This window comes from Ylistrum balloti, unplaced genomic scaffold, assembly GCF_031769215.1.
Source record: "Ylistrum balloti isolate Yb309-2 unplaced genomic scaffold, AGI_CSIRO_Ybal_v1 Utg370196, whole genome shotgun sequence".
Lineage (NCBI taxonomy): Eukaryota > Metazoa > Mollusca > Bivalvia > Pectinida > Pectinidae > Ylistrum > Ylistrum balloti.
The window spans coordinates 316,857-329,050 of NW_026782173.1; the positions used below are offsets into that span (position 1 = coordinate 316,857).

A 12,194-nucleotide genomic window follows, 5' to 3' on the forward strand; every position below is an offset into this window, starting at 1 on the left:
CATAAATTATTGTGACTTTTTTAACGGTCCATGTCTTCTTTGTAGCTCATCATCTCTGTTTAAAATTTTAAGAATGAAATTTTATAAAAATCCCGGTATGATATGATCTTTTTTTCTCTTTCCCCTAAATATTTACTTTCTAGTGTCTGACTCTCCATCTGATAAGTAATGCCGTGCACTTAAATGTGAACAAAGTAAATAAGACACTTGATATCCTAACGAGAATCAAACACATCGTACTTCCTGTTACATCGTATAAAGATTTTTTCACAGTGATACTTTGTTGCGAGTGTATCCTTTCACAATACGTTGTACTCTTTATTAATTTGTCTATCTCGGAGACTTGTGTTGTAAGTTTATCTAGTGGTTGTGGCCACCTGTCACAGAGACGGACATGGGAACAAGTCTTTTGATATAGAATAAAATGCTACACAAATGTATTTGTCTAGAAATGGAAATTTTACGATGGGGAAGTCGCAGGTTGATGTTGATGTAAAAGATTATGTTGTGTCCTTGGTTTCCAACTCTGGCGGGTAAATAAAATTTCAACCATTCATCATTGATACATCGAAAAGGCGAAATTGAAAGTTTTTTTTATTTATTATGTCTTCAATAAGAAGTTAGCCAAGAAACACGGTACAGTTTGTTCTCAATGGTATGTCAATATTCTGTTTAAAGATGCTACAGGCAAACTCAGTTTATACATTGTCAAACAGGAAATCGATCATTGTCAAATTATATGTTTTTCAGGTGGGTTAGATGTTCAAGCCTTGTCCATATCTTTTGAATTCTTTAAAATCCACGTTTCATTAATTCCACTTCTCGAGTAAACAGTAAACCAGCAAGACTGTGACCTGGTTTTTTGATAGTACTGAAATTGGTAGTAAGAAGATTTGACAAATGCTTAGTTGAAGAACTAGAGGAACCGGCAATAAAACTTATATGCATTCTTCTGAAATGTAGGAATCTATGATAAACGAGGGGGGTCTGTAACCATTCAATTGACTGGCAATATGGAAATGGCAGTAATGAAGCATGATTACCCAGTATTGCGCCTTTGAAGCCCTCGTATAAACACAAACATGGTATTCAGTCTACTTTTTGATTACGCTTCGTAAGCAACGAAAAACTCTTTAATCATAATTCCTCTTTGCACACGGACTGCAGCCGAAGGTCAGTAGATAAAACAATGATTTATCATGTAATAGTATATAACAAGATGGATTATTAATGCTGCTGAGAAATATCCGAGATATACGTATATCTGTATAGTGTAGGGTGATGAAAAGTCTCGTGATTATGACTTCATTACATCATCACATCACGCACACGGACAAATTTGATTGAGGCAGCGCCTTTGTGTAACCACTATCGAGCTGATTTATAATAAATAGCTTACTTTCGTGACAACTGCCTATCTTCCTGTAATTTTGAGTGGATTAAAGAGACTAGTGACTTTCAGAAAGCTTCATTTGGACGTCAGCTAACCTATCTATATGTAGGTAGGGATGGGCGTTTCCAGCGTTAATCAAATGTTAAACTGGCGAGTATGACAACTTTGATACCAATATCATGATTTCCACGAGAGATACCAAACAATGTAGGGAAAACATCATGAGGTCAAATACTATGTTTTTCGCCTCTCATTTGCTTTCCGAGGTTTGTCATTTTCTGTGTCGCAAATGTTTTGCTAAAGAAATTTGATGTTTTTTCTGGGTCCTCCAAGTTTTGCAATATGAAATTTGACATTTTTTTCTGTATTATTAATGTTTTGCTATACTACGTTTGATATTTTCTGTGTCGTGAATATTTTCCAGTGAGAAGTTTGACATTGTTCTGGTTCGTCTATGCTTTGCTATACGTATTTCGATATTTTTTTTGTGTCGCCCATGTTTTGCATTACGATGTTGACATTTTCTGTGTCGTCCACGCTTTGCTATACCACGTTGAACCATTTCTGGGTTGCCTATGTTTTGCTATATTATGTTCGACAATTTCTTTGTCATCCATGTTTTTCTATATGGTCATTAGTTTAGGCGGAAATTCATTATCACTGAATCTGAAGTAACATGCATTTGAGCTAACTTTACATAGTTGATAGTGTAAGAGAAAAGACGCTAACTATTCCGAAACACTGCTCTTAATCTCCATGCACGTTTTAATAATCTCAATGTAAATTTTTTTTATCTTCATATCCAGTCATAGCTTACCTTAAATACGTCAACTTTGAGTTAGAATAACGGGTTTGTTTGCACATCTGTGTTTCCTTTGTTGGTTTTACTCCAGGAAAATTGATCACAAATAAACTGCATTTCAAAAAGAATATCCCTTCCATCGATGTTTCACATTGATGATAATTCAAAACCAACACACCTGTTGCAAGTTACACATTTTAATAAAGTACATGACGCCAGCACAATGTACAGGTAATAAGTATTGTTATAATCATATATATCATATACATTTGTACGTACATATCATTTTGACTCATCGGGTAATGATATTTAAACAAATAAGTTTAAGGCCACTGTAATCATAACAGTTACCATAGTACATTTTAATCTAGACGGTCGTCCTATCTAAGTTAATATCCCTACGTAGATTAAAAACAACCTCTTTGGTGTTAAAATGACGTCATCGTAATTCAAAACATTACAAACTTTTGATGACACAACAGATCAGACATTATGGATTGTATCATATATAATATAGACAATTTCTTTGGATGTTGATCAATAAGTTTAAAAACTTGTTGTATTCACGCCCGGCACAGTCTGACAACTACACAGGTATACATATTATACTCTCGTCAATATTTCATTGCGCTTTATAATAACCTCCATTTGCATATTCAATGAAATAATAGAACAACAGTTTAAAACCAATGATCATAAATTTAAAGTTAAGATACTAAAATTATTACATTAAATGTCAATGCTGATTTTGGCTGTCGCGATCTTGATATTGATTTGAATGAAATTATATTGACGTGAAAATTGATACAATCATGCTGCACCCATACGCTTTTCTGTTTGTTTCGTCGACGATTTCTAGATTTACGATATGATATACACATTTCCTTTGTGCTAACAATTTTAACCTTTTTAAAATGATTATCTATAATTACCAGTATATGATGTTCAAATAAAATAAATTCCATAACAGTAACATGATTTATATATTAAAATGGTAAAAATGACATAAATCCCCCCATAATCACATGCTCCTATGTAACTTATAGTCATCACAGTAAAATATGTGTAACTGCATACTTTTACGCCAGATCAAATTCATATTGACGTGGTAACTGAAGTGTGTTCGGTGGAGAGTATCACTTTAGACGTGGTAACTGAAGTGTGTTCGGTGGAGAGTATCAATTTTTGACGTGGTAACTAAAGTGCGTTCGGTGGAGAATATCAATTTTTGACGTGGTAACTGAAGTTCGTTCGGTGGATAGTATCATCTTTGTCGTGGTAACTGTAGTGTGTGTTTGGTGGAATCACTTTTGACGTGGTAACTGAAGTGTGTTCGGTGGAGAGGATCAATTTTTGACGTGGTAACTGAAGTGCGTTCGGTGGAGAGGATCAATTTTTGACGTGGTAACTGAAGTGCATTCGGTGGAGAGGATAAATTTTTGACGTGGTAACTGAAGTGCGTTCGGTGGATAGTATCATCTTTACACGTGGTAACTGAAGCGTGTTTGGTGGAATCAATTTTGACGTGGTTACTGAAGTGTGTTCGGTGTAGAGTATCGATTTTGACGTGGTAACTATAGTGTGTGTGTGGAAAGTATACTAAATGACGTGGTAACTATAGTGCGAGTATACTAGATATCATCAGTGCGGATACTTAAAGTAACTTGACACATTGACGAAATTAACGATAACAAATGCTGATAATTAACGAATCAAAATGATTGTTTCACAATAAACTGCAACATTTAAACGTGTGAAGGAAGAAGAAAAAATACCTTAGCATTTGTACATCCTTATAACTTCCATGAAGCCGTTTAATTTTCACGGTAGTGATATTTTAAAGCAAGGCATTCATAAATTCGGACATCCAACCGTTATAGCAGCCGTTGCAGATGGTTACATGCAGTGGGAGATACGTGCTTAATATAAACATAATTTAAAATCAATTTTGGCATTTCTTACCCCTCTTCTTTCCGCCAATAGTTAGATGGCAATCTGAAGGACATGTATTGTCAGAAACTACTTTTGTAAGGATAAACACGAACAGTTCAACAAATTAATGCACCAATGGAAAGAACAAATAAAAAACTAAATCGCAATTGTTTACAAACTATGGTAACAGGACTAGCACCAAGGCACCAGCTGAACAACGGGAGAAACAATTTAAAGACGTATATAGTAATACATCTGATATATTACAACGTACATGCGTTTCCGTTTGGTATGTGATTCATGAAAGATTTTTTTTTATTTTAGCGAGCCTCTGGCAAGCTAAAATGAAAACATAGTGATGGTTTTCATAATTCACATATCAAATAGAATGAATTATGATCTTTTTCTTTTTGTCACATGATCGATTATTCAGGCAAATATTGTCGAAAACTGATATTTTCATGAGAAACTTAAATCATTTCGACTCAATCGTCTCCATTATTACGTCACAATATGAGCGTGTGACATCAATAGGTTACATACAGAGAAAAGTGACTTACAAAAATGAGTAAAATTATTTTTCCGGTTATTTCATTATAATATTGAATGTATCTACATTGAATTTTCCAAAAATGCTATCTACATGAGGGCTCTTGTCTATGCTGGGGGTACGTTATCCTCAGCATCAATGTATACTTATGTTTACACTTCTGTATAGTATATAGGTGGAATGGACAAAAGTGTTACTTTGGTATGATAACTGAATAACTTGGCAATCATTTGATAAATAGACCTACTGATATTGATATCGGTTCTATTGCAGATGCGTCATCGCTTATTTTTGGTATGTCATTGGAAATCATCATAACTGATATATCTTACGAAAATGGCATGATATTACGAAACGGTATCGTTGCCTGCTGATATATGTTCACGTTAAGCCAGTTAATCAAGCGGCAATTTCCTTTTCGGAATCAGACGAGTCTACCATCAAATTTGGGAGCTGACGGGTTTATCAGTCTGTATGCCCACACAGCATGCCAGTATTGATATGAACGCTGGAAACATGACTAGAACGTGTTTTCGGCAACAAGTATTATGTCTGAGATAAGGCGGAGTTGCATGGCAAGGTCTGTGGTGGAATACAACAATTTCCCTTAAGAGGCGGTATCATTATCCAGTATACAAACAAAAACTTCAATCATAAAAAAATTAAATACTACATCGTGTCTTTTCCAAAGTACAAGAACGAAACGATGAACAATGATATTAATAATAAAAAATGGTGAAAACAATTTTTGATCTTAGAGATGGCTTTCATTTACCGGTATACCGACATATCATATAACCATTTATACAGTACACTGTAGGGTTGAAGATCAACAGGTCTAAGTTAGATTTGTTAGTAACGCGTGGTAAACAGGACAACTCCCTTCAATAAGGCAAGAACAAACTTGAATCCAGGTGTGTTAAGTAACTATGACGTAAACAAATTGTAATATAGAAAGATAAAACAACGAGTTAACTAGCCAGTCGGTCCGTTAGGTATATAACGTGGTCACGGAGGTATTCCGTCCTAAGCATTCCTGTTATGAACGTGTGCGAAAGATAATCCGTTTCTCGGAATAATGATTGTTGCATCCAAGTTGTCTGTCCTGTCAATATCCAATTTGGCCCCACTAGATCACAACATTATCATAAATGGTTCAAACAGCGCAACCTGTGGTCCATATCTTGGTATGGCATTGTTGTTGTTCCGTACTTTTCATACAAGGGCGTGCCACTGTGTTATCTGTTCTTTCTGATTGGCCACCATCTCATTCCAGTGATCGAGTTCCTTTCCGCGCGCAAACATGAACGATCCCAGGATCACGCGACCGAGCACTTTGTCTGAAAAAGAGAAACAAGTTTTGTATTATACACCTGGTAGTAGAGTTACATGATCAGAAAAAAGTTTGTAAGGACGAGACCCAGAAGCAACTAGAAGCAAGCATTACATTTACATTACTAACTTAGAATCACATTAGACCATATATATGCTGGCAATTAATGATTTATTAAAAACGAAACGAATAAGTTTTAGGTTTCATAAAACAGCCGACACGAAACAAAAATAACCAATATGGTATGTTTGTTCAACGTATCGTTTTTGTATCCTAAAATTAAGGTTTATGAAGTTCTGATTACATGGACTATTCAAGATAAGGTTATGTGACTCCATTTATTTAGAAAGTTAATGTAAATTACTATTCCCTTGTATTTACACACTGTTAACTTAGTACACCTGCACCTACTCAACAACGTAATGATAATATAGAAATAACATGTCACGTGTAACAGTTTACCAAAGAAAATTACTTTGTTGAAAAGAAGGTAGTGAAGTCGCGACTGACTTATTTTAAAACCATAAAAAAGCAAAAAAAAAAAAAAAAAAAAAAACCCAGTTTGTTATGATGTTGGACAAATTCTGTTAATATAACGGTGATCCCCAGCTGGTCATTTCCCATACGGTTTACACAGATGTGTTGACATGAAGGTGTTATACTTGAACACAAAACTATACAACAAGTCCTATTGTCCAGAATAACAAGTGCTCATCGAAGCTTGACATCCGAAAATAGCCAGTCTGGATTATGTTAGCATAACCTGATTATGTTTTTATTCGGACGAAACATTTTACGGTGAAAGCATTTGTTTGAATTACATCAAATCATTGGAGATCGACGTGAGATATTTCATATCGGCAGTACCATTGATAAGGCGTACAAGACTACCGTGTAGTATCAGTGACAATCGACTACCAGGAGTTTATTCATGTTGACTTTGGGGATTTCTTTTTGTCCGGTCATTTGGTACACGATGCTATCAGGAACATTACAATATTTAATTTGATTCTTTGGCTTCTTTTTATTGAATCTAGTTTTTTACAAAACGATTGCATTCATCAGAAAAGACAGGTTTTCGTGTATTGTTTTATTGAGAAGCGTGTATGTCGATATCAGAGATTATTTGTATGTAGGGAATTTTTGAAATGGTTACGTAGTTCAGACCGCTGAACGATCCTGTTGTACCGATCCTACTGGGAAAACCTTCTACAGCATTTCTAACACTTTTGTTCTAGACATAAACAAGTTATCAGATAAACTATTTAGAATCAGTGTATTAAGGAAGCACACACAGTTTAGCACGCTGCCTTTAGCCTTCGGTAGAACAAGTTCCAAAGAGTATATTCAAATTAACCTTTTTTACTCTTCAAAGAGGATACGGAAAACCAGTTTATGCAATAATGTTTTGAAACAGTTAAGGCTCATCTTAAATCTATAAGCCTGTCTTTGTGAAAAAGCTCTGAAATTTTATAATGACATTATAAATGCATTTATTTTGCGGAAACTTGAAAACAATCTGTAAATTATTTATATAATTGGTGGTCTCAAGGGTTCAAATATCTAAGTTTCCCTTGGAGAATGTCGATAATTTATTGACCATACGTACTGTGTAAAAAGGTGGAGATATTACTTGTACATGTTCTAGCACATTCCGTGTAGGCCATATACCAAAGTTCAATAAGCCAAATTAAATAACATAACAATAGGGAAAGCAAGAGGTAATGTAGTAGCAAACACAAACCATATTCACGTTCATTACCTCTCGTCATAATTAGATACAGTAGAGACGGATAATGAATTGAACTACAAAATACTGATGCTTCGCTCTTCCAGTGATACTAATTCTATTTGAAACCTTAAAGGCGACTGCGGAAAATCAGGCAAACGAAAGGTTCATCTTTACATCACTTTGTTGACAGAACAGTATGGCGTCAATCTTTCACGACAGGACCATTTCCCCTGAGCGGATAATTACTTATATGCATAGGTAGATAATTCATAAATTATATTTTAAAGCCTGATGTAATTTTTTCACAATAGTCAATGTTGAGAAAGGTATGTTTTTGATAACAGTCTTTCAAATAAATGCAAAATTAATCTTGAAATAATAATATGCAATTTTGATACCGGTACTTCATTTTTTAAGAAAAAGCTATTTACCTGTGATATTTCTAATAATTAAATGGAGCGAAAACCTCCATTTATTAGGATGTCTATATAGTCAGATGCCTTTTCATGATTATTGGTGCTGAATTCGATAACCATTAACTATTCGTAATACCATTATACAGAATCATTTGGTCATTTTTTGTCCTTTGTTCTTCTTTCAGATCATCAAACAATTTGACCACGTATCGACGATGAATATTTTATTCTCACCGACGATGGATTGAAGAATAATCGTTTTCTCTTTTAAACGAAAATAGGTCTGTCGACTGGACGAGAAAGGAGAATGAAGCGATATTTAGAGCAAAGCATTAAGAAGAATGATCTGTAAGACATGTCTGGTGATAGAATCCGTCATCAATCAAGCACCAGGAATGTCTGTAAACCTGGGGACATCGATCACATGATTCTGTGGGGGTGGGTATACCTCATTGTCATGTATCTCCATAGTCAAACGTATATACTAGTGTATGATTTTATCATACGAGCTTTAGTATTGTTTATGTTGGCGAACCTTGACGAGAAATATCAGGTAGCGACAATGAGTCTACTGGGCAGATCATCAAACATACTGATTTTGTATCTCGACAGGAAAGAGTTCTCGATGATATACTACTGAAAGCCTAAACTCCCCATCAACCTGCATGTCTCAAAACTTCGTGTTCTTAGCATGTCCGTCAGCAGTCGACAATATCACGGAAATCGTAATATTGGAAACAGGCCCTTGAATATTGAATTAACCGCAAATTGTCAATAAAATAAATGTGGAGTAGGCCTTGTCGATTATATGTACTGCCTATAACTCGCCCACGCCTGTCGATCACAATAGAATCAACCTATATAACGAGAAAGTAAAGATTGATTAAAAGAAGTATTTTTAACCAAAGTTATGCAGGAGTTGGGCTTTTGATCATATTTAATTATTTTGTAGATGTGTGAATCATGCTACAGATGAGTCATTTAAAAATATTCGAAGTAACGTAGTATTATTTGTAACTTATTGAAAATTTTCATGAGTTTGTGGATACCAATATTTTAGTGTGATCAATATCATACCGAATGCCAAACACCTAGACGTATACTCTGAAGTGTATTAAAACTGTTCTAGCTTCATGAGCCTTGTAAATGTCTGGTTTATTTGTGATCATAGCCTATGTTCCTTCCCCTTGAGTGTTGACGATGAATGTAGTGCCATCATCTACATCCTCTCATGAAAGACGAACAATATATCACGAAGCTTCGTTGGAGAGTTCATATTGTCACTACGACATGTTGTATATCCCATTTGGACCCGACGCTCTTTAAAGAATGTACATGTCTCTTACAGTATCAATCGATAATTAAGTTGAATGCAAATACAGCGTACTGATTACACTATATCAGTTTTACCCCTACATCACCTCAATACAGATTTACATCTGTTGCCTCCTACGAAATACACATATGTTCTCTCACTTTTCTGTGTGTATTTTTCCGGATAAAAAAGTGAATGATAAAACGGACAAGATTTTAAACCGTTTTATCGTTCACTGCTTCTTTAATGTCACGTATTGTGGTAAAGTGGTACATGAGGATAATGGTATTCTGCCGAGATCATGAGGGTGTATTAGCACTCTACACAAAAACAAAATAGAACATTTTTTATTTGTAAACACTCTCATAAAATTATAGAAATCTGTGGACTTTAGTAGTCATTTCTATCACGGAACATTTATTTGGTTGGGTTATTATGATCTGAACAAACTTTCTATTTATTTCAGTAAAATGGTTGGTAATTCCAAATTGATGAAGATTTTAAATGATAAATTATCTTTTTCCTTTATCAACAGTTATTTTCTTCCGTAAATTGTTGGAAATCGTATATATTGGTAATGGAAAAACATGTACAGATATCCGTCATGATGTCTGATAAGTTTGATGGTTTCTTTTGAATTTTTCATTTCTGAATAACAATATTCTTACATCTCCAACCTTCGCTGTTTCCATCTTGCAGTTGATTCCATAATGAAATATTTTTTTCCATTATCGCGATTTATAACAGACAAACTCCCAATATAAGGTTTTTTTTAGAGATGCAAGTTTATGAAAATTATGACGAAGTTTAACGTTTGTCATAATGATCTCATTTGGACATATTTCATCTATTTCCTTTGTGCAATATGAAGTCAGACCTTTTTGATGTTTGTTAGTATACCTGGGGGTTTGGCATTTTCACCTTGCTTTCATTTGGGAACTTACCTATTTGGATTGACCAATATTTACATGCCGGGTGTTGTCGATAAAGCGAAAAAATCATACCCTTCCGGAACACCTGGTCATATATTCCTTGATTCTCCGTGAACACCGTTGTTTTCTCCATATTTTGCCAAACTTGGATATGTTTAACTAATTGCTTTGTGTTTGAACACTCGTTTCAGTTATAGAAGATTAAGTACTTTCAATGAGGTGAGAATGCAATGAGGAGTCATACATTGGACGTACTAGTCGTGCCAGTAGAAGGACACATGGTCGTCTAAATTGTCTTGAGTGATGAAATTTGGCCGTCTCCATTATATGATGTTGATAAATTAGTCTCACACATGTACACTTACTTAAATAGTAGAACAAGTCATGCTAAATGCACGTAATTTCACAGGGTGTGAATCTTGTCTCCGAGGAGGGGTTCAAATAGTACACACTTTCCCACGAGTCATCCGTACACTTCAGCATGCCGCTGACAAGTACAACCTCTGTCTAGGATATAATACCAAGATATAGGTTCTGCTAATCACTTTCAAGAACCCTAATGATTGACTAGCGTACGTTTAGGTCGTAGACCGCTTGTATGTAATGTCTTGTTTGACCGTGTCTTGTAATACGTATTAAGTATCCTGTCATGACCATGTATTGCCAATAAAACATGCTTGCTTTGCCATAACCAACTTTTGACCTCTTTCAAGGCTTTTAAGGCATGCTGATGAGTATTTGTTAGTTTAATATACTATTATCAGACGCGAAAATAGTAGAGCCCACGTTTCCAAATACTTTCAATACACATATATCAAAAAAAAAAAAAAAAAAATTGACGACCGGATTCATCTATTCTTACCTCGTTCTTATCATCTTCAATTATATCAAAAGTCTTTTTGTCATCAATACTTATTTACCAAACATTTATAACTAAATTGTGTCTTGTTGTTTTATTGTCAATGGAACCTGTAAGTGCTGACATGAAATCGACCGAGGATGTTCATTTCGTCATATTGATTTGTAATACTGCCACATATTGACCAGTAATAAGAGGTTGGCTACACAAGTTTATCATTATAGCTTTGTTCGAGAGGTTTATACAGGCAAACAGTAAAAAGATAATAATATCGTATTTGTATTTATGGAAAAATAATAAAGATAAATGATCGTAACTTTTCTGTTCTTTAGTTACTCTCTATGGATTATTGGGCCTATCAGGTCAAGTCAATCACCTACAATAGCGTTGGGGACTTTGTTAGTCCAGTTTTGTTGGAATGCTCCTTGATCGTCTGAAGTTAGTTTGCGAGCTCAGATAACGATTATATGTAAATAACCAACGAACGTAGTAAATGACTTTCTCATTTACATCCAAAATGCTGTGTAATATAAAAAGACCCCCAATGGGAAAAGAACACGACATGGGCTACGTTGTCGTGTATCGTTTCTTTAGTATCTAAGCCTGCAATTTAACATTAACGCATAACTTTTACAAAACAAAAATGCGATTTTTACGATACACGGCAAACGTTAACTCTATTGGCATCCTTTGATGAATAAAAATGTTGGGTATAAGTGTATAAGTGGAGAGGATGATATATTCTTTTGCAGTTGACAGCAAACATGACAAATATGCAATGGAACAATAGGTATCCTACCATTGTAGTACATATGTTGTTTTGTTTGAAAGCTTATTTTCAACACAACAGCCATAATCAAGAACATTGTTTATGCAATGTGTTTTAATAAAATACTTTAATTTTATCTTGCAAAATTAAGTTTGTGTTTA

General features: G+C 34.7%; 1 protein-coding gene across 1 annotated transcript in view; it reads right to left on the minus strand.

The window, feature by feature from the left end:
• Positions 1-2,384: 2,384 nt before the first annotated feature.
• The window catches only part of LOC132551342 (synaptotagmin-15-like), a 150,345-nt gene continuing 140,535 nt past the window's right edge, over positions 2,385-12,194 (minus strand). The window contains exon 9 of the mRNA XM_060215477.1: positions 2,385-6,017. Coding sequence (XP_060071460.1) covers positions 5,893-6,017 — 125 coding nt within the window. The 3' untranslated portion in view covers positions 2,385-5,892. The remainder of the gene's footprint in view (positions 6,018-12,194) is intronic.